General features: G+C 27.1%; 3 protein-coding genes across 4 annotated transcripts; 1 reads left to right on the forward strand and 2 right to left on the reverse strand.

Annotated features, from left to right (window-relative positions):
- Positions 1–254: 254 nt before the first annotated feature.
- IntS11 (integrator complex subunit 11) lies at positions 255–4,527 on the forward strand. Its single transcript, XM_033349659.2, has 5 exons — positions 255–597; positions 737–989; positions 1,054–1,476; positions 1,545–2,369; positions 2,460–4,527. Exons 2-5 carry the CDS (start codon positions 741–743, stop codon positions 2,748–2,750), a joined length of 1,788 nt encoding a protein of 595 aa, XP_033205550.1. The 5' UTR covers positions 255–597; positions 737–740; the 3' UTR covers positions 2,751–4,527.
- On the reverse strand, positions 3,441–18,807 carry LOC117166047 (uncharacterized). Of its 2 annotated transcripts, none has more exons than XM_076626094.1 (16): positions 18,461–18,806; positions 17,552–17,714; positions 17,156–17,319; positions 14,736–14,918; positions 13,934–14,255; positions 12,811–13,592; positions 11,868–12,581; positions 11,624–11,793; positions 11,362–11,536; positions 10,461–10,709; positions 10,240–10,383; positions 10,003–10,161; positions 9,802–9,924; positions 9,572–9,652; positions 7,938–8,180; positions 3,441–4,532 (listed from the first exon to the last, which is right to left on the reverse strand). In XM_076626094.1, the coding sequence occupies exons 2-16, from the start codon at positions 17,697–17,699 to the stop codon at positions 4,512–4,514; spliced, it is 3,678 nt and encodes a 1,225-aa protein (XP_076482209.1). In that variant the 5' UTR covers positions 17,700–17,714; positions 18,461–18,806; the 3' UTR covers positions 3,441–4,511. The 2 variants fall into 2 exon arrangements, with proteins under 2 accessions (XP_076482209.1, XP_076482208.1); XM_076626093.1 differs by lacking the exon at positions 3,441–4,532 and adding an exon at positions 10,946–11,032 and having other exon boundaries at positions 6,882–8,180; positions 18,461–18,807.
- Positions 18,808–18,986: 179 nt separating this feature from the next.
- Positions 18,987–21,980, reverse strand: Snx1 (sorting nexin 1). The gene is made up of 7 exons (XM_033349662.2): positions 21,842–21,980; positions 21,407–21,658; positions 21,090–21,336; positions 20,848–21,012; positions 20,655–20,776; positions 20,041–20,340; positions 18,987–19,967 (listed from the first exon to the last, which is right to left on the reverse strand). Exons 1-7 carry the CDS (start codon positions 21,941–21,943, stop codon positions 19,620–19,622), a joined length of 1,536 nt encoding a protein of 511 aa, XP_033205553.1. The 5' UTR covers positions 21,944–21,980; the 3' UTR covers positions 18,987–19,619.
- Between the last annotated feature and the right edge of the window lie 93 nt (positions 21,981–22,073).

Below are 22,073 nucleotides of genomic sequence, written 5' to 3' on the forward strand. Positions count from 1 at the left end.
TCACAAACAGAATTTTACAACTAAAGTTTATTAGATACTTTCCACAACGTGAAAAAATGCAAATAAACAAATCTTATAAGTCGTAGTATTAGTCCGATATATGTGTATATTCTATATATCTATTTTTATAAAATTATGTGTACTGTATTAAATTGGTAATACGAACGGTACGGTTATATTAATTGATTACTTATCCGGCATAATTTATGCTTAAGTTATTTATAGATTATATCGCAATTTTTTAAAGCAGAAGTATGTATAAGAATAAAAGTCTACACTTCTTCTGCGATTATAGAATATCCTCTCTATATTTTATTTGTAATTTCATAGAAGATTTTAGTTTTAATTTAGGCCGCTACTATATTGGTCGTATTCTATCAGTCACTTGCATTCTCTATGTTGTCTGCGGTAAAGAGACGGTAAAAATATAGGTTAATAACATGAAGCAACAAGGACTGATACTCGGTTTGTTCTTCATTATACAAAAATAGCAACGAAATGAAAGATGATTAATTAATATCTGTGAATTGATCGTTTTTGATAACATATCAAATAAATCTTTTAAACAGCCTATCAGTCAAAGGACTGATATTGTAGGTAACTATAATGATAGAAAATTTTCTCTATTTTTACGAAACTAATTTTCCTTATTATAATAGATATTTTTCTATTATATGATAATATTATATAAATAAATGAAGTAAATAGGTTATTTTAATTGAGATACATTATTTAGAGAAATGCCAGATATCAAAGTAACCCCTTTGGGAGCTGGTCAAGATGTTGGAAGGAGCTGCATTCTTGTATCAATGGGTGGAAAGAACATTATGTTGGATTGTGGCATGCACATGGGATTCAATGATGAAAGACGATTCCCAGATTTTTCATACATAATCCCAGAAGGACCAACGACTAATTACATAGACTGTGTGATTATATCACATTTTCATTTAGATCATTGTGGTGCCCTCCCATACTTTACAGAAATGGTAATATAGATCATAAAAGTTACATATTAAAACATGATCTTTGACGAAATGATTGCATTTACAGGTAGGATATACTGGACCAATTTATATGACACATCCAACAAAAGCCATTGCACCAATCTTACTCGAAGATATGAGAAAAGTTGCAGTAGAACGTAAAGGAGAAAGCAACTTCTTTACGTCACAAATGATAAAAGACTGTATGAAAAAGGTCATTGCTGTTACATTGCATCAATCTGTGATGGTTGATTCGGAACTGGAAATAAAAGCATATTATGCAGGACATGTACTTGGTGCTGCAATGTTTTGGATTCGAGTTGGCTCACAATCAATCGTTTATACTGGGGATTACAATATGACTCCTGATAGGCATTTAGGTGCTGCTTGGATAGATAAATGTAGACCAGACTTATTAATATCAGAGTCAACATATGCAACAACTATCAGAGATTCTAAAAGATGTAGAGAAAGAGACTTCTTAAAGAAAGTATGTTGATATTATTAATACTACACGTGTATTAGATTTTACATGAAACTTATAAATTTATCTTTTAGGTTCATGAATGCATAGATAGAGGTGGCAAAGTATTAATTCCTGTATTTGCTCTTGGACGTGCACAAGAATTATGTATATTATTAGAAACATATTGGGAGCGAATGAATTTAAAAGTTCCTGTATATTTTGCTTTAGGATTAACTGAAAAAGCGAATAATTATTATAAAATGTTTATTACTTGGACTAATCAAAAAATTAAGAAAACTTTTGTGCAAAGAAATATGTTTGATTTTAAACATATAAAACCATTTGATAAAGCATATATTGATAATCCTGGAGCCATGGTAGTATTTGCTACACCGGGCATGTTGCATGCAGGATTATCTTTACAAATTTTTAAGAAATGGGCTCCAAACGAAGCAAATATGGTTATTATGCCTGGATTTTGCGTTCAAGGCACTGTTGGACATAAAGTTTTAAATGGTTCTAGAAGAATTGAATTTGAAAACAGACAGATTGTCGAAGTCAAAATGGCAGTAGAGTATATGTCTTTCTCTGCACATGCAGATGCAAAAGGTATTATGCAATTAATACAATATTGTGAGCCAAAAAATGTTATGCTTGTACATGGAGAATTTGCTAAAATGGAGTTTTTAAAAGAAAAAATAAAACAAGAATTTGGAACAAATTGTTACAATCCTGCAAATGGAGAAACTTGTGTTATCACAACCATCGCCAAAGTGCCAGTAGACGCTTCTTTAGCATTATTAAAGTCTGAAGCCAAAAGATACTCGGCTTTGCCACCAGATCCTAAACGACGAAGATTACTTCACAGTGTTTTAATGTTACGAGAAGATGGAGTATGTCTTGTGGACGCAGATGAAGTAATTATCACGTTCCGTTCAATTATCGATAATATATACTTGTATATTTGTTAAGCTATACATAATAAATAATTGAAAATTTGTTTTAAGGTGACAAAAGCTGCAGGTATAACTAAACATATAGTACGATTTACATCCACTGTACAAGTAAGGGACCCTGGTCCAGCACATTCAACGACTTTAAAATTATTACAACCACTGAAAGAGAGATTACCAGGCTGGACAGTTCAATTAACAGATGGATCAATATCTGTCGAATCTGTTTTAGTAAAAGTAGAAGGCGATGAAGATGATCAAAAAAGCGTGTATGTTTCATGGACAAATCAAGATGAAGATTTGGGTAGTTACATTCTAGGATTTTTACAAACTATGCTAAACTAAGCAATGATCTGATGATTACATGTATTAGAAACAAAAATAATCAATTACTTAATTGGTACATAATGGATCTTAAGACTTTTTGTAACCTGTGATACTGCTATGGTTAATAAAGTGTATATAGGTATAAATTATAAATTCTATGTGTTTTATATACTTATTCATCACAGATTAAGTCATTAATTCATTTTAAAAAGTGCATTAGAATAATTGCATTATATTGTATTGTATTTTATCGTGTTGTATTGTACTATTATAATTGTGAATATTGATAGATTAAAAATATTTTTTCATTGTAGTATCGTATATGGATTATCTAATTACTTATATAAAATAAATACCATTTTTTACTCCTTTTCGTACTTTAAGCTAAATACCATTTAAAAAAATACTATTACTGCATTTTTTATGATATTATCAAAAACTGAAGAAATATATTGAATAACCATTATAGCAGGTATTTGGTTAAAATTATTTAATTGAAGGTATTTTACCCTGAAACCTGGGAGTGTTATAAAATGTGAATAAATAATTTACATCGTTCACTATAATTACAAATTATTATTGAAATTTGTATATTGCGTAACGTGAAATAAAACAATAATCTTATTACGTATTTTACTAAATGTAAAATATAAATAAGTACTATGTGTGTTAAACCTTATACAATTTTGTAAATAAACGAAACAATGATACTTTAAGAAACAAGTGTTTAATATATTATAAATAGAGTATTATCACCTATTTCATATCTTGTAACGTAGATCATAATAAAAATTATATTGTTTTGTAAAATAAACTAACACATAAAAACATTAACAAACGCTCTTTTAAATGCCCCATTTACATACGGTCTATTCCTTGTCATTGTTCAAATTTCGTACTTACAAATTATTTAAAACATAAATTTGTTAATATAATTTGTATACTTCGTTATATTTTAATATATTCAAAACATCCTGTTCGAACACATTTTTGAATTATTGATTTATAAGTTCATTAGAGTTGATTTATTAAATTTGTCTCATATTTTACGAAATTAATTACTTGTTCGTGAATTTGCGTTAACAAGCCACGTATTGAATTCCATCTATATACTTTTATACTAATGATCGCACGAACATGTTTATTGCACATCAATTCATTAACGATCTCAGCTTTGTATACAAATTCTTTAACAATATGAAAATAATCTAAGACTCTGCTAATTGCACGCTATTAATTTAAAAAAATGTACGTAAAGATACTTGCGTTATCTACTCAAAATTAGAATTCGTGCGTTCCATTAGGCGTACATTTATACATATGTACGTACATTTTATTCTATAAATGATTTTATGAATAATAAATTTTAAATAAACTATGAAGGCTTCAAACACGCCTGATGAACATGCTTTATGTAACAGAAATAATATTTAAACAATAATTACTGTTGTTCTGTAATTTACATTGCATGATTTTAATCATTTTTTAATTATGCTTTTTTTATATCTATTAATTGTGTAATTGTGACAAACAGCAGTTTCATTATTTCTTAGTGTCTAACTACAAAGTTCATTATTTATATTTCTTTCCATATAATAAAATAATATATTCTTTCCATAAGAAACATTATTCATCATATTTCCATCGTGATATTAGTCTTCTCAATAGCAAAATTTACCATTGATGTTTATGTAGTATTGGAGCATATGTAATTTCTCGTGTATTTTCTTTATCAATTATCTGGTGTCGTGCTGCGTTAACGCAGCTTGTTCTTTAAAGTTATTTTTTTCTTGAACCACCCTGAAAAATACATTAAAAGGTTTATCATATTATCCTATGCTTGAAAAAAAATTTATATAGATAAAAATTGAAAATAATTGTATTTTCTTCCAGCAGATACAAAACAATCAATTCACTTTTCTGATTCATTATTGATTTTAATGTCATTAATTTTATTGTATATATAATATGAATAGATAGATGACAATATATCTACTGGAAATAAAAACTAAAACAATATATCTAATTACTTTTTGCGTGCTTATTTATATTTTAATTTTATATGTTACTTATATGATACATTTTTATACATTACTACACATACCCTTTTTAGCAGCATATGCTAATAAATTAGCACGCAATATTAAAATTGTATTGAATAGAATCCATCACCGTACACAAAAGCAATATTAAATATCTTAGTTAGCTAATAAAATATTAATTGCACATATGAGGATTACACAAATACATATATATATATATATTACTGCAAGCAAAAAATATATAAACAGATCACTTAAAAAGCTTGAATAACATTCATGCTGTTTGAACTTTTAGAAAAAGTAAAAATTTCAAAATAAAGAAATTAGTATTTTTTTAATTATTCTCTTACATTAATTTAATATTAGAAAATTTAAATCAAACAGCATAAACTTAACTATATAGCAAAATAATACTAATAGTATTTGTTATCTATTAATATAAGCATGTTTCTTACTAAACATTGTGGCTGCTAAAAAAAAATGCTATGTTATGTCCAATAATGTGTTTACCATCTGTAAAAAAAGTTAATTAAACATATAAGAGCAAAAGCGATGCAAATTATGAAAATAAAATATAACAATGATGGGAAACTATAATGAATAACTATTTATGATTCAAATTAATGAAAAATCACATAATCAATTTGATAGAGCAAACATAAAATTTCTTTATAGTGTGCCCTTTACCCCAGTGTTTGTGTTCATAAAAATTGATCCACATGTAGCTATGCATGTTCTTTGATACCCATCATCTTCGCATCGCTCCTTTCCGCACCGGCAATGTTATAAACTTTTGTTCGTCTTTGTACAACTTTTCTATATCTATATAAAAAATATTGCGCTTTCTAGAAGTGAATAGTTGATATTAGACAAATCAATTAGTTTCCTTACTATCCATATGGCATTGATATATTCTAAAATAATTTGATGGACACATGATTATATTTTACATCAGTACAAATAACACTGTACTATAATGTAACAAGATTCATAATATGTAAAATTTGATGTAATTGGAAATAAAAATATATGAAATTGATCTCCCTTAACAACATATTGGGACAGACAAGATGCAAGACATTCAAACTGCATGATCAAATAAAGTATAAAGCTAATGAGATCTAAACACTGTGCAACATATTTCAGGGGACACACACATTATGATAGCTCATAACTTAAAACAGCTAATAATAAAAAATCATTAACGAAAATATCTTTAAGAAATTTGAAAATTTATCAAATGAAATATGTACAAATATAATACAAAAGATATTACACAATATGTGATAAAATTTTATTTATGTTACATGTAATTAAATATTTATGTATAACCAGAGATATCTAGCTAATAATATAAGAATAAATTTGCAATTCTTAGAAATTTCAAAATTTTTTTTCTAACATCTGAATTATGACTATTATATTTTATAGAAATTAACAAAAAGCATAACCAATAAATTTCTAATAAAAAAAAATAATATTAAATATATTATAAAATATCAGTCTGTCTAACATATTATAAATAACTCAATTATTGAGTAATTATGTTTGTTATTCCTTGGTTGTAGAAATGCTACTAATTGTAAGCAAATAATAAAATAGTGCCCATTAAAAAAAGAACATAACATTTAATACTACAAAAAATAATGTGTGGTGCAACGTAAATTAATATTTTTAAATAGACTATTGTAGTAAGACCTGGCATAAACTGCTAATAGCAGTCTACCATCAACCCTTTCAAAAGAAGGAAAAGTTCCAGAATCTCATACTTTGATTTGCATACCTGCGAATCTGCGCCGTTTTGCCATGGGTTTCTTAGTGGACTGTCAGAACAATCAAAATAACAAAATTGTTATTCATCGTTATAGCATGAGATTTCGTACGTCAAAGCAAATGTTCTTATTAATCGTGGAGTCACGATGAATCGCTGCTGTTTTAATAATAACCGCTATTTTAAGCAAATCTTAAATACTTTTTTATCTTCTATGAAACAAACACTGGGACAATGGGACAAGTATGTTATTACAGTTTGCATCGAGTTTTCCAAACTAAAATTGCCAATGATTCTTGAAACTTGTTTTGCAATACTAAATGATTTCATAATAGATAATTTCCTAAAAAATAATTTATTTTCACTTTTAGAAAACATTGTTGTACAAAATTAGGTAGGATGCTTGCTGCAATACATACGCTATTCGCATTTCCTCCTTTCAGAACGAAATAAACTAAAACAAAATGCATATATGATAAATAAAATGCTGCTAGCATACACTTTCGATAGATATATCACGAATATCGTAGCTTATTAAATATTATAGATATTATGTGTTTGTACACATTTCATAAACAAATCCACTACATACAAGTGTGGCAAAATGTAAAGTTTTACTGTCATTAGTACTGCCATTTTAATCTTTCATTTTTAAATCATATGAAATTAATAATTTAAAGCCAATATATATATATGTGTGTGTATATATACATATACATACATTGATCAAACATAAATCATATTTAAGTAACTCTTAATAAATTGTGCAGAATACTATTTTACTATACATAAAACCAATATATAATAAGTGTTTATATGTATGATTATAAAACACAATTTTATATGTATATATAAATTCATCGTTTTGTGTATAACTACAGATCACTTGTAAATGGTTGCTCTTAATGCTTATATGAACAGCCACAATAAAGTATGTAACAATGAAATTATTGAGATACATGAAGAATAGATCTACTACAAAATACTGTTTAAATTATAGACTACCAAATGATACTCTGTAATATTATAATAAAATAATAACACAGGTCTCAGGATTATCACAAGGAATTGTTATTATCTTACGTATATAATATAAAAAAATTGTTTCTAGTATTGAATATTTCTAAATGTTGCAGCAGACGTTTAAAAATTATATATTATGTAATTTATATTGCAATATTATAGAACATTCAATTACAATGCAAAGAGTAAGCGTTTGTAATGAATGTAATAATTAGGACTAATAAAACACATAATACTAATTGAAATAACATTCATTGTAATACTGAGCCCAAATAAAAATGTTTCATATTTTAATAACTAACTGAAGTGCACCTATACAGTAACAGAGCCAGTAATATTTGTTCCTCTTTTCACAGTTTTGGAGTTTACCTTCCTTTTTTTCTTGTGCTTTTTATGCTGCTGGCCCATCAATGGATTCCAGCTAGCCTGTGTGTTGTGATCTGTCATATGACAAGATTTGGAGGAGTATTTTGTAGTAAGGGGGCTGTTGTCAATTTCTTGTTGAGACTGAACCAAATTGATAGGCTTGGTTATGGAACAATTTGCGAACTCTGTATTCTTGAGAAGAATATTTTCTAATGCAGCTATCAGAGTCTGTGTTGCTAGTGGGAGCTGCATTTCAGATATATAATTATTTAACTCACCACACATTACATTAGGTGACGACAATTTATCAAATTTTTTAATGTATCAAGCAAAGAAAAATTTTCAAAATTGTCGTTCTGTTAATAGAGATGGTTCAAACATCAAATGATACACAACAATCAAATTGCTGATACATATCTGTTTGATAAAAACTTCAACTTTTTATATTTTATTAGAATAATTCACATATTTTTCTTATATTATTTCAAAATAATATATGATCCATAAAATTTCTTTGCATTTAGAAAAATGATGGAATTCGAAAGCAGATATCTTTTTATACTACTAAAAAAAATTTACATTTTGGCACATGAATAAATGTAGTAAAATGTATGTATTATTTATAAATGTATAACTCTTTTTCTATAAGAACTATATAATTATAGGTTGACAAAGTAATATTTTCTTTTCCGAAAACAATTTCATGTTTGTATTAAATCAAAAATGTAAATTTTTGATATCATTTTTCTAAATACAAAACTATACACAAAATATCTATAAAATAGTAATAGTAGTTGCTAATAAGCAACATTAGCAAATTAATCGTTGTTGTTAGCGATCGTATAATATCGAAATTTCATTAAATGCACAAAAGTATTATATAGGTATAAATTGTGGTATCATTGAATAATTAGCATATATGAGTTTAATATGTATAATATATTAAATGAAATTGTGTATATATGAATTAAATTAATATGTGCAGGCAATAATACCACATTTGAGTTTGTTGAATTTGTAAAATTTAGCAGCCAAATTCAAAGGTCTACAATTATATATATATTTGGGCTTTTTCTCTTGCTGCTAGTATTAATAAAATAAAATTTAATATGATTTAACTATATTCAATACAATGTTATGTATTCCCCATTAATTTATCAATTTGATTGCCTATATTACGTATCTAATAAACAACGAATTTTTCGTAGATAATACTTTGTAAAAGACAACCTAACCCCAATCACTAGAATCATATTACATCAAGTAAATTCCATGTTTCAATTGAAGAAAACTTCATAATAGAAAATGTTTACTTTCCACTGAAACGGTTAAGTATTTAATTGACTTTTACAAAATAATATCTATATATAAATTGTTACCATATAATCATTACATATAGTACAATAACAGCAAAACACAAAAGGTCTGTTGTTAGTAATTAATTTCACAAATTAATTATAATTGATACATCACGTCAGAATTTTGCAGCATTATGTAGTTTTTCACATTTTCGCATTATAGCCATAATATTTGTCATTACAGCTATAACATAAGCTTTTTAACTTTTTTATACAAAAGGCACTGGACAAAAATTAATTATGACACTTATGAAACATTTAAAATCAATGTATACTAACCTCGGAATTAGAACATTCAGAAGCTGGCGGTCCATTTAATATTGGCTGTTCTGAACTGCTACAACCACCATAAACTTCACTCTAAAATTAACAGAAATCCTTGATAATATTTACAATTTAAAAGTATATAATACTTTATAATTAATGTCAATATTTTATAATTTGATTTCAAAAATATGTAACATTCAAATTGTTCATATACATATGCATATACATTACATATATAATACCTTAAGTTGTGACATTTTTTGATGAAGTTGTGTAACTACACATCGTAATTTATCCAATTCTGCATCTACCGCTGCTCTTTTGTTACATTCTATTTGAAGTTCTTCTGACAATCGTGCTTTTTCCTATAATTAATGTAACAATAGCTTTATGACATATTATTCAGCATATCCAAGTAATAATTTATTTCTTTATTGATTTACCTCTTGAAGCTTTTCTAATGTACCTAAATCATGAGTATCTACTTCACTCAAAACCGATTTTGGTGTGGATCTATGTGTCGATAATTCAACATTAGCTTGTTCTTTAAAAGATTCAGCTTCTTTTAGTCTGGTTTCCAATTCTACTACCTTATCTTGTAACTACAAACATATGAAATTATTTACTTACATTTCAAAATATTAAAGATAAATGTATTTTTATATTTTTACAGAGCTTACCTTTTCATTTATATTTAATTTACTCATGAGTTCATTCAATTCAATTCTAAGACCTGCTACCTCACTTTCTTTCTGTCGAAGCTGTGACTCCCACCTTGTTTCCTCTGATTCTACATGACTTTGCAGCTTATTAAGCATACCTTCCTGTAGATACATTTTTGATAAATACAATCGAAGTAAAAATTTAACAAGAACATATTACAAATGCAATAGAAACTTACTGTATCATCAATAATTTGTTTGTAATGCGAAACCATATCTTGTAAATTTTTGTTTTGTTTTTCTAATTCTGAATGATTATCAGTAGTATTCTTTTTCTTCAATTCAGTAAAAACTGTATTCACCTTTTCTTCAAAAACTTTGAGCCACAGTTCATGTGATTTTTCAGATACTTTTATTTCTGGGAATATCCTTTCTAATAAAGCCTTTGTTAACTTTTCTTCTTCTGCTTTTACTTTTTGTGTAATTTCCTAAAAATTAATTGTTATTCATTTAAATTTAATCTATTTTATTAAAGAGAAAAAAATGAATGAATATACATGTATGATATTCATATTTTAGAGAGAGTGTGGAGGGAAAAAGGGGTGAGAGCGTAGGTGAGAAATTATAATTTATTCAATTATACATATATAAAATATTAAAAACAAACGGTTCTAAATTTAGAAAGAAAAGAATAAAGATTAAGATAGGTAAAATGGGGACTTACATCAAAGTTCTTCCCATTATTAGATTTAGCACGCAATTCGGCGGCGGAAAGAGCTTCCATCACTTTCCAGTTTTTTACACGTAATTCCTGTTCCAACCATAAAGAAATGAAGATCAGTGTAAAACTTTGAGATAGATATTTCATATAAACGACTGACAAATATATTTAAAGAATTCTTTTGAAATTTCAAAATTAAGAGGAGGTTGGCAAAGTGATGGAAGCAATAAAAATTGATTGCAAAAATACATAAATATAAAAAAATATTTTTATATAAAAATTTAACTGCATATTTATATAACAATTTAACCACTTACGTGTTGGTAGTATTAACATATATATACACACATATATATACATGTATATATATCTTGAATAAATATACTGGAAAAAGATTATCTATACATATTATAACTTACATTATTTTTGGACCTTTGTGCTTCCAATTCATTATTTAAATGGGCAGCAAGAGTACGTTGATTGTTTACATCACTTCGTAATGCATCAATCTGAGTATTTAATTGATTCAGTTCCACTTCTTTATGTGTTAATTCAGTTCTTAAAGCATTCAATTGACTCTCCTTTTGGGCCAACCTTTAAGATATAATTGATATAAGAAAGATTGATTATCAAGAATCAAAATATACTAAATTAAGTGTTTTAGAATAGACTTATACATACAAATTGGTTTGTTCTACAAGTTGTACATTCTTTTGAACATTATCATCAATTCCATTTTCACGGCCTTCTGCAGCTGGACGTTCAGTAGTTGCTGCTAATCGAGAAGCCAGTGATTCATTATCTTCTTGTAATTGCTTAAGTCTCTTTTCCAAATCTGCGAGAATTGTGTGCTGAAAAAAAAATAATCTGTATATTTTCAACGAAATATAATTTACATTTATGTTGATATTTAAATAAATGATACCTGTATAGAAAGTTTATCATTTTCTTCCTGCAGTCGTGTAATCAGTAACTGAGTTTCACTTGATCGCTGATCACGTTTCTGTAACCTACTTATTTCTGCCTTTAACATGTTCATTTCATTTGTTGTTTCATTTGCAGCTTTAAGTTCGGCACGTGTTTCTTCTAATTCATTTCGGGACTGCTTTAACTGTTCCTCTAACTTCTCCATGTTCGATTGATTAGTATTAACGTCGCCTTGTGCTATTTCTAGACTTTTTGTTGTCTCGTTAAGTTCGTCTTGTACAGTATCTAAATTCTTCTGTACTGCCTCTAACTGTGTTTCCAACTGTGTTATATTTTCTGTTGACTGCTTTAGTTCAGTTCGTACATTGTTAAGTTCTTCTTTACATGTTTCTAGATCCTTGTCTTTGTTAATAAGCTTTTCTTGAAATACTTTCAGTTCTTCCTCTCTGTCAACAAGTGTCACTTTAAGAGCTGTAATTTCAGCTGCCTCATATTTCACTTCATTCATTGATACTGACAGCTCAGATTTTAATTTCACTAATTCAGACTGAGCTTTATTCAATTCTGTTTTTAATGCTGAAGCATCATTAGCTTCTGTTTTTACAGAATTTAATTCACTTTGCAATGAATTCACTTGTTTTTGAAGTTCCTGTTCATGACGATGAGCGCTTTTTAGTCTGTGATCTAAATCAGCTTGTGCACGATGGGAATCCTAAACAAATAAATATAAATATTTTATTAGCAATTTATTAACGCTTTGTATAATGTAAAAATTATTATTTATCTTTGTTTTTATCAACAAAAAATGAGGAGAAGGAAGAAGCTTATTGTACAAATAACAACCCACATCTATGATCTTCCCTTCTGGAATTTTTTTAATTATCTATTTGAAAAAATTGACATATTAAGCCTTTTAAAGGCTTGTATCAATTTCTTCTTACCTCAAGCTGCCTAGCAACATCTTGCAATCTATCTCCAGCTTCCTTGAAATGTTGTAATTGTCCTTCTGAATGCATCAATTGACCTTGCATAAGTCCTAATTGTTGCCGTAACATTTCTATTTCAGCAGTGCTACTCTCACAAGTTGCTTGCAACTCACTTTGTAATTCTTGTACTTCTACATGTTTTTGAGCTAATTGTGCTTTTAATGCATTTTCATTATCACGCATTTGTGCAAATTGTACTTCCATTTGTTTACGTTGTGCAATCAACTCTTGTTGCATATGACCTTGAGTTTGTCCTTGATCCTCTTGCATCTTATGAATAATTGCAGCATTTTCATTTACTTTAGTTTGCAATTGTTCAATTTGTCTAGTAAATCCTTGTTTTTCAGCAGCATGACTTTCCAAGATATGTTGCATTCGTGTATGTAGAGTTTGAGTTTCTGTAACTTTAGCATTCAATGCTTCTTCTAATTGTCTTACATTAGCTGATAATCTAGACCTTTCAGAATTCAACTCAGCACGTAACTCTTTCAATTTATTTTGAAATGCAATATTTGCTTCATGTTCATCGGCTAAAGCTTTCTCCTTTTCTGCAAGTTGCTTTTTTAATTTAATAACTGGATCTGCGCGACCTTCTGTCCATTCTGAATGTTCTGAAGGATTATCCATTTGTTTATTTAAAAGTTGGTCAATAAGGATTTGTATTTCAGAACGGCTAAGTTCAGCTTTCTGAACTAAAGGCATTAATAAAGATACATTGACAGCATCCTTATCTCCACCTAAAGTAAAAAAGGAGTCAAAAATTAAAAAAGATATATGTATCATAAGCACTTGATAATAAAAATATCTTGATAAGATAGTTTAATATATGGAATCACCTTATTCAGTTGATAACATAAGCTTAATTAATCATCTTTAATTTAAGAAATATTAAACATTATACTAAAAGAAATATGGCTGTATGTATATATAATTTTGTTTTATGTAGTATAAATATATTAAATAAAAAATAAATTATAAAAATTAATGAAAAGACATTAAGTAAAACACATATATAGATTTTTTAAATTCATTTAAAGAAATTAATATAGAAATTGAATTAACTAATATATTAACTTACCAATTTGTGCTAGAATATCATTCTTTTTCTTTGCTTTTTTAGATTCTTTATTTGTTGATTGAGTAGAAATTACAGTTTCTTTTATAATTTCTTTTACATCTCTAACTGGAGTTTCTTTTTGTTCTTTAATTTCTTTTACAGAATCTTTATTAGCTACTGCTGATGTATTGGTATTATTAATTGTTTCTTTTTTCTCTTCCTTAATATTGTCATCCTTCTTTTTTACTGAATCTTTCACATTCTTCTTTACTTTTGTTGGAGTTTCCTTTGGAGATTTATTTATAATTGATTCAGACTGACCAATTTGTTGTAAATTTTCTTTCTGTTGAACAAACCATATTAAAATATACTAGGATATGTATTTAAACTTGTGTATGGGACAATTCTAAAGATTAAAGATATAATAGTTAATTTTGTATTAAATCATGTGTTAATAAAATTTCATAAAAAAACATACATACAGAACACACAACAAAAAGAAAATAAATAGTTAGAAGAACTTGATATTGCAGCGAAAATATTAATAAACAATTATATCGTGTATAATATCAACTTAAAAGTTTACATTTAAACTCAATTTATGAAAACTTTTTTTATTAAAATTTTTTTAATATTATTAATTTATCAAACTAAAATCAGTTTAAAATCTGAAGGCGTAGGTAAATTTGAAAAATGCTTTAACAATACAAAAGAAGCACTATATATAGCTTTAGTGTTAAAGAAGCAGCAAGTTATGCAAAATATGAAAACATGAATGGAACACATATGAGATAAAATATTCTACCAAAAGCAGTTCACTCACACTATGACTCCGTATGAGTTCGAGGTCGTCCTTTGGTTGAATGAGGTCAAAATGATTAACCTCTGTTGAGAGGGGTTGTGAAGGACTTAATTCAGTCACAATAACCAATGGCTCATCTTTATTTACAAGAATTGGCTTTACCTTTTCATGCTTGCCTTTCTTCTTACTTCCTTTGCTACCCTCCTATGATTTCAATGTATATATAAAATGTTTCCCATGTATTGAACTGATTAAAAGTAGTGAAGGCAATGCACTTTCACTTTTATAATAACAGGTATATAATAATAATTTTACATTATATCAAAATGGACATATAGAATTATTTATATTGGTTAGTTATTGTGTATATATGTATATATAAAGGAGCTAAAAATTTATAGTTTTTTTAATCATTATGGTTTTTATCAATAGATAAAATATTTTTTACAAAAAAATAATAGTATCTTTTAGTTTACTTATATATAAATATTATAGATGCATTTTTCACCTTGAAATTGTATTTATTTTGATTTCTTGCCAAACATATATACCTGAAATTGATAAAGCCACTGCATCATTCACAATTTAAAAAGAAAAAGATATTAATATGAAAAAACAGTTAATACTCTTCACCACTACTAAATTTTAATATAATTGTGAAAATATTAGTTATTCAATAATAGCATTTTCAAATTTCTAGAAATGTATAATTAAAAAATATAAATGTATCATTAAAAGAGTATTTTTTATTCAATTGGATTTTATATCTTTTTGTTATTTCTCTTAATTTTCATCTACATGATAAAGTAGCAATAAAAATAAGATATTATCATGTGTGGAACAGTTATTTATAGAAATTAATCTTGAGGTCCTAGAACTGTTTATCAATGAGCAATATACAAAAAAAAACAAACTTTTGCTTTAAATAACTTGTCTCATGTTATATTGGTATTTTATTTCATTTTTAATGTAAATTCTATATAAAAATTCATAAATTCTTATTGTACTTTTCAGTTTTTAAATATATTGAATGTTTCCTGAGGTTATTTTAATACAAGATAAGATGTTTCATTACATACTCAACATTATAATTTAAATTAACTTACCATGGCATAATTTTAATTATATTACATACATTTATAAAGAATTAAAAAATTATAAAATTAGAACGAAGTTGCTATGTAGAAAATTTTAATTATGTAAACATATTTTTAAAAATGCATATTACTATATGTATAACAAACACTAATCATTTGTTTTTAAAATACTACAACTTGCTTGTAAATTGTTTTTTTATTACAAAACTTTATTTCTCCATACGCTAATTAAATAAATTTAATTTTATACAAATTTTCTGCAAACAAAAAGTGAAATTATCTCTTTAAAAGAGCAAATGTCCATTTTAATATAATGTATATACGATTTATTTGACTCTAGAGGGAAAACATTATTAACTGGATTTTTTACATTGATATAGGAGTGTGCAGTTATTTCACATTAGTACATTTTTAAAAATTACTATAGTAATTAAAAAACTAAGATGGAAGATAATAGAAAGAGACAAACTACATTTTTTGGGCGTTTTTAACAAAATTTCACTGATTAAATAAGATTGTTATCTTAAACTATGTAAAACATAAATGTATTAATTCAGATAAAGTGATGTACAAATGTAAAAAGATGTTGCATGTTATTGAACAGTTACATTAAAATATTATAATTAGTCCTTATGGTTTGGATGACACCTAGCCAGAAATATGATACATCATGAATAGAAAGACCTTAAATGACATATATGTAAGTGTGACATACAATATGTAAGCATACCATATTTCATGCATGAAATGTATGAAAACTCAAGAATAAAAAAGCGCATGTGTATATCTTTATTTTATAAATATGCATGACGATTCACGCATAAATATACAATAAATATTTAAAAATTAGAGAAACGAACTTCAATCTTGTTGTTAAACTATATTTGTTATATACTTCAATTAACATTAAACAATACATTTTTTTAAAAGACAGATCAATTTTTATATCTTATTAGACAAAAAAAGATAAACAATACAATTATTCTAATTGAAGTTTCTTAGAAAATTAATAATTTGATAATTATTTAACTTATTTTATTAACAAATATAATGTCAAATGTATTTTTAAGTAAGCAGTTTTAATTGGTTCTGATAGTTTTACTTATTTTTTGAACAAATAATGTAAATACAAGGTCTCACACAACATTGGGGAATCGCTTTGATGGTGGATCCTGCACATGAAAACTATAAAAAAAGTATATAAACAGCAGAATCCACAACTGAGCAGTTCTCCGATGTTGCAGGACACTCTGTGCATAAGTTAAACAAATATTTCTACAAAAGTTATTTAGATCAACTGAAAGTTTGAAGAAAGGTAATCATATACTTAATAAATGTACTTACACGAAGTAATGGCTCTAATGGTAAAATTTGTGGATTTTCCTCAAATTGTACATGCTCTGGTTTCTCTTCTTTATCTTCCTTTTCTTCCTTTTCTTCTTTCTTCTCTTTTACTTTCTTTCCTGCCTTATTTTTATGTTTCTTTTCTTTACTTTTATCTTTTTTATCTAAAATGAATATTAATACAACTATTACCATATTCATTTATAAAAGTGTTTCATACTAACTTCCAATATAATAATTTAAGTTAAGTGCCAAGAATTATCCATAATAATATTAAAACATGTTTAATATAATTCATTTAATCAATAAGATACTACAAATACCTTTTTCAATAATTGACAAACCAAATTATTTGTTTGACATCTTTATATCATATTATGATAGAATTATACATACTTAACAAAAGATCATCAGGAAGTTTTCTTTGTTCTGCTATTGCTTCTTCATAAGATTTCTCTTTTATGCCAAACATTGATACTAAAACAATAACTGCTGCAGAAATGACTACTACTGCTACATATACCAATCCTGTTTGGACATCCATTTTATATATTTCTACCTGTAATAGTAAAGTATTTATATGATAATAATCAATTTATATAATAATAATTTAAGATTTCATTAATTAATTTGTATATAATAAGAAAAGATTGACTATGAGCAGTTAACTAAAGTGTTCTTGATTTCTTGCATGATATTACACAATCTTATCATAGTTTATTTGAAATATTATCTTCTAGTTAACTTTCTTTGAGTACTATTGATATGTACAATAGTACTTTGTACATGATACATGTAGTATATTTAAACACACGTATTCTTTAATTCAATAGAAAAGATTTCCATTACAAACTCTATAAATTAGTAACAAATCTAATTCTACATTTATATTAAATATACTTTTCCGTAAAATATATGTATCATTTTATGGCACGTAATAATATAGAGTAAAAAAATAAATGATATTGTGTATATACACATATATATATATATATATAACATATAATTGTATATACATATATGCATATATATATTGTGCGGGTGCGCGTAACGTAAGTGTATATTCGATGCGTGCATGTGCGTATATGTAAAGTGTTTTATAATGGGATTATTTGTTAGATGAAAATTTTGGAGAAAAGTATGGTAAACATGACATATGGATGACAAGCAGGTCGACGACATAATCATTGAAGATGAGTCAAGTTCCTTAATGTTAAACCACGAATCGGGTAGAACCGGCAAAATGATTTATATTGTACTAATATTTCGTTAAAACAATAGAACTAATAAACTCACTAAACTTACACTGCTCACCGAAAATTCAGTAGATCGCTCCTACTGAGGAATGTAAAATGAACAACGAACTCTGTTTGTCTACAGAGAATCACGACAAGAATTCACACACGACTTCTCAAGATTATGGCTGCCGAAGGCACAGACAAGTGTACGTGTTCGAAGCCACGCCTATCAAAACTCCCGTTTTCTGATTGGTGGCAACCTCTGCCACGTATGCAAAACACTCGTACAAACGAGAACAATATTCATGCATGAATTTTGTTAATTGTCAATGACAATTAACCACAATAAATAATTGATAACCTAATTTAATTCATGATCACTAACGCACTGTACGACATACGAAAGAGTTAACACATTCGTGACACTATACCAATTTTGCATACTAAAACAAGTTGGCCAACTTTATAAAAACAGCATTTGATAAGTTCTCTCGTTCTCTGTAGCCTTCTAAATGTGTTTTACGTATAGTCAAAAAAATATTTATTACTAAATATTAATGAAATGTTTTTAATAAATAAAATAGGGATAGATATTATTTAACGATTTAATTTTATTGTAATTTATAGTTAACTTTTTAACATATAGAAAAATATGATATCTTTATCCCACACTTATCAAAGTATATATATTATAATTATATTAAATTTAATAAAAATTTTATTGGAATGCCTATATACTATCCTGAAAATAATATGAAAAATCTTTGTTTTAACAAATAGATATTTAATGTTCTCTATTTATACAATCTTAATCGATTTTTATTATCATATAACATTTCTTAACAAACAGTATTATGCGCTTTATATCTCTAATATAAACTAATAGTAAGAAGACTGTAAACGCATGATACTCAGGAATAATCGACATAAAAGAATTTGAATGAAATATGCCACGTTTTTTGTTGCTTTTTCATGTATAAAAGCATTATTGGCAGTATTTCGAAATTATTGTTTATGAATTTTCCAAATATTGCCATAAGATGATAATTCTTTCATTATTATGCAAACATTATTATTGTACCGCAAATCGATAAATGTACGTTTTCCATAAAACGTTATTTATCATTCATTAAAAGTTTGCTTTAAAAAATTGCACGAAACTTTTCATTTATAGATTTTGCTTTTCCTTATAATAAGAAAAAGTTTCAATATTACTTCAGGAATGTTCATGCCACTGCTCGTGCTTCAGGCAAAAAGCTTTCCCAATATTTAATAAGTTGGTTTTGGTATTGTAACATGGTTTCCAAATATTCTGTTAATTGTTTCTTAAAGTCTTCCACTCTCACTAATTCAAATCGTTCAACTTCTTTTTTAATTATCTTTGAAATATTGTCAAATTCTTCTTGCCCTCTATCAACTTTTGCTTCCCATTCTATTACTTCAGTAGCAGCTTGGCTCGTTTTGTCAGTTCTTCCAGATTGTTCTAATCGTGCTTTCTGTTCCCTTTTTTTATTTAACATCATTTGAGCATGTTGCCAATTTTGAAAAACCTTTACTCTTTCATGAAATACATCCTAAAATTGGTAATATTTTAAAATATCTAAAATGTTGGAATGCGCAACATTTATATGTAAATAGATTATTAACCTTTATTGCTCCAATCAGTGCAACATAATCTCTTAACATTTCTCCAAACTGATACAGATCGCTATTACTTTGCGCTCTTCTGATCGCTTCTACTTTTTCCAATGTCTCAGCTAACTGAGCTAATGCCCTTCCAAGAGATGCTCCTGGTTCGCCATGACCAAGAACTGCAATGGATCTTGCTGTTGCACCAGTACATGTTGCTAATTCTCTTCTCTGATTAGTTAAGGTATCAACAGCAGAATGTAATGCACGCAGTTGAACATCAAGAGAATCAATTTGTGATGTCTTTTCTTCAAACCACTGAAAAATAAGAAAAATGAAAAATACAACTTAACACGAATATGTTTTATAAATTTAATTACTAAAAATTTTCCATATAATTAATAAAATAAATGATACGAAATATTTATTATATATATATATATAATACATATATATAATATATAATATATATATAATATATATAATATATAATATATAATATATAATATATAATATATAATATATAATATATAATATATAATATATAATATATATATACACACATATATACATATATATATATTTTATATATATATTGCAAATATAAGTTATTAAACATTTTTTAATTTTACTTTATCAGTTTCATCCATTTTATATGTTATCTTGTTAACAGTTTCTCCAACTTTGTTAAACAGCCTCATTACTCCTTTACCACTAAGTGCAGATGTATTAGTAGCTTTAGGTAATTCCATATCTGTTTAAGACATACACAGTTATAAGTATGATTGCATTTAAAAAGTTATTTTATTTTATACTACGATTTACCAGCTTCTAAAAATTCTCTAAAATCAGGATCAACACTAAGCACTGGATGAGCTGCAGTTCTATTCAAATATCTTTCAAGTGCTGCTCTGCGTTTTTCAATAAATTCTGTAGAACTGGAATTTTGTTCTTGATTCTTGTCGCCAGACATTTTAATCTTAGTTGTCCCTAATCACATAATTATTTCATTTATTTTACTGAATAGTATGATAAAAATAATATGACTTCAAAATATCTATCAATACCAATAACACTCTTCTCTGGAGCAGGAGGAATTATTCTGCCATTTCTAAGATATTTATCTGTTAATTTGTCATGAAGGCCAAGAAAATCACTGAAGCGTCTAATAACACTGAAATTTCTCTTTCTAAATATTGGCATATTTGTTTCTGTCTCAACTTTGTAAGCAACATAAGCACCCATTCCATCTCCTATTTTTTGAGGAGAAGTTACAGTAATTTTTAAGAAAACATCAGAAGAATCTGTCGATACCTGTAAAATATAAACTATAACATATACTTTTTAACTTGTTGTTATTAACATTTAATAATCTAAAATATACCACATCAGGTGACTGAGTCTGTATAACATTTGTTGAAAGTACATCTGTATTATCGTTTATGGGAACATCATGGAGATCACCTATGTCAGTACTCATTGGTCCCAAAGGTGAACTTAGTGGTCCTGGTGCAGGACTTGATACCGATGAAAATGAATTTTCTTCTGGTGCATCTCGTAAAGTTAACTTTGGTAATTCTGTTTGAATAGTTGATACTCCGTTGTAAGGAGGTGAATCTTCTAATTGACTTTGATCCTATGTTTAAACAATATTAAATTTTATCTTACAAGAAATGTTTCAAATTATTACAAACGATCTTATTATATTTTAGTAACAAATTACAAATATTACATTTAATACAACAGAAATAAACTTGTGAACCTAATACATAGGTTGTGAAATTTTTATGCACATGTCTGAAAACAATATAAAAACTACCTGTACTGCTGATGCAAAAATATCTTCATCGTCGTCGTCTAAATCATCAACTTTCACGTCATTAGTATCAAATAGCGGCGGAGATTCTTTTATATCAGCCATCTTAGCGATTCTGTCAATCTACCGAGAAATGTACTGGGATCGGCCCCCCAAGTGATGTATGCCGTATGCCAACGTCAATCGCTATCTGTGACTATCGTATTTCTCAAAGTGCCTATCTATATTCGTGTAT

This window comes from Bombus vancouverensis, chromosome 17, assembly GCF_051014615.1.
Source record: "Bombus vancouverensis nearcticus chromosome 17, iyBomVanc1_principal, whole genome shotgun sequence".
NCBI classification, from domain to species: Eukaryota; Metazoa; Arthropoda; class Insecta; order Hymenoptera; family Apidae; genus Bombus; species Bombus vancouverensis.

Bases quoted from the DNA above. Each gene is read 5' to 3' on its own strand.
- IntS11 (XM_033349659.2), top strand. From the start codon at position 741: ATGCCAGATATCAAAGTAACCCCTTTGGGAGCTGGTCAAGATGTTGGA. The intron at 1,477-1,544 runs GTATGTTGATAT...TTTATCTTTTAG, and splicing joins AAAGAGACTTCTTAAAGAAA to GTTCATGAATGCATAGATAG. The intron at 2,370-2,459 runs GTAATTATCACG...ATTTGTTTTAAG, and splicing joins GTCTTGTGGACGCAGATGAA to GTGACAAAAGCTGCAGGTAT.
- LOC117166047 (XM_076626093.1), bottom strand. From the start codon at position 17,699: ATGGATGTCCAAACAGGATTGGTATATGTAGCAGTAGTAGTCATTTCT. The intron at 10,384-10,460 runs GTAAGTTTCTAT...ATGTATCTACAG, and splicing joins AACAAATTATTGATGATACA to GAAGGTATGCTTAATAAGCT. The intron at 10,162-10,239 runs GTAAGCTCTGTA...ATATGTTTGTAG, and splicing joins AATTAAATATAAATGAAAAG to TTACAAGATAAGGTAGTAGA.
- Snx1 (XM_033349662.2), bottom strand. From the start codon at position 21,943: ATGGCTGATATAAAAGAATCTCCGCCGCTATTTGATACTAATGACGTG. The intron at 21,659-21,841 runs GTAGTTTTTATA...GTTTAAACATAG, and splicing joins TTTTTGCATCAGCAGTACAG to GATCAAAGTCAATTAGAAGA. The intron at 21,337-21,406 runs GTATATTTTAGA...TATATTTTACAG, and splicing joins AGACTCAGTCACCTGATGTG to GTATCGACAGATTCTTCTGA.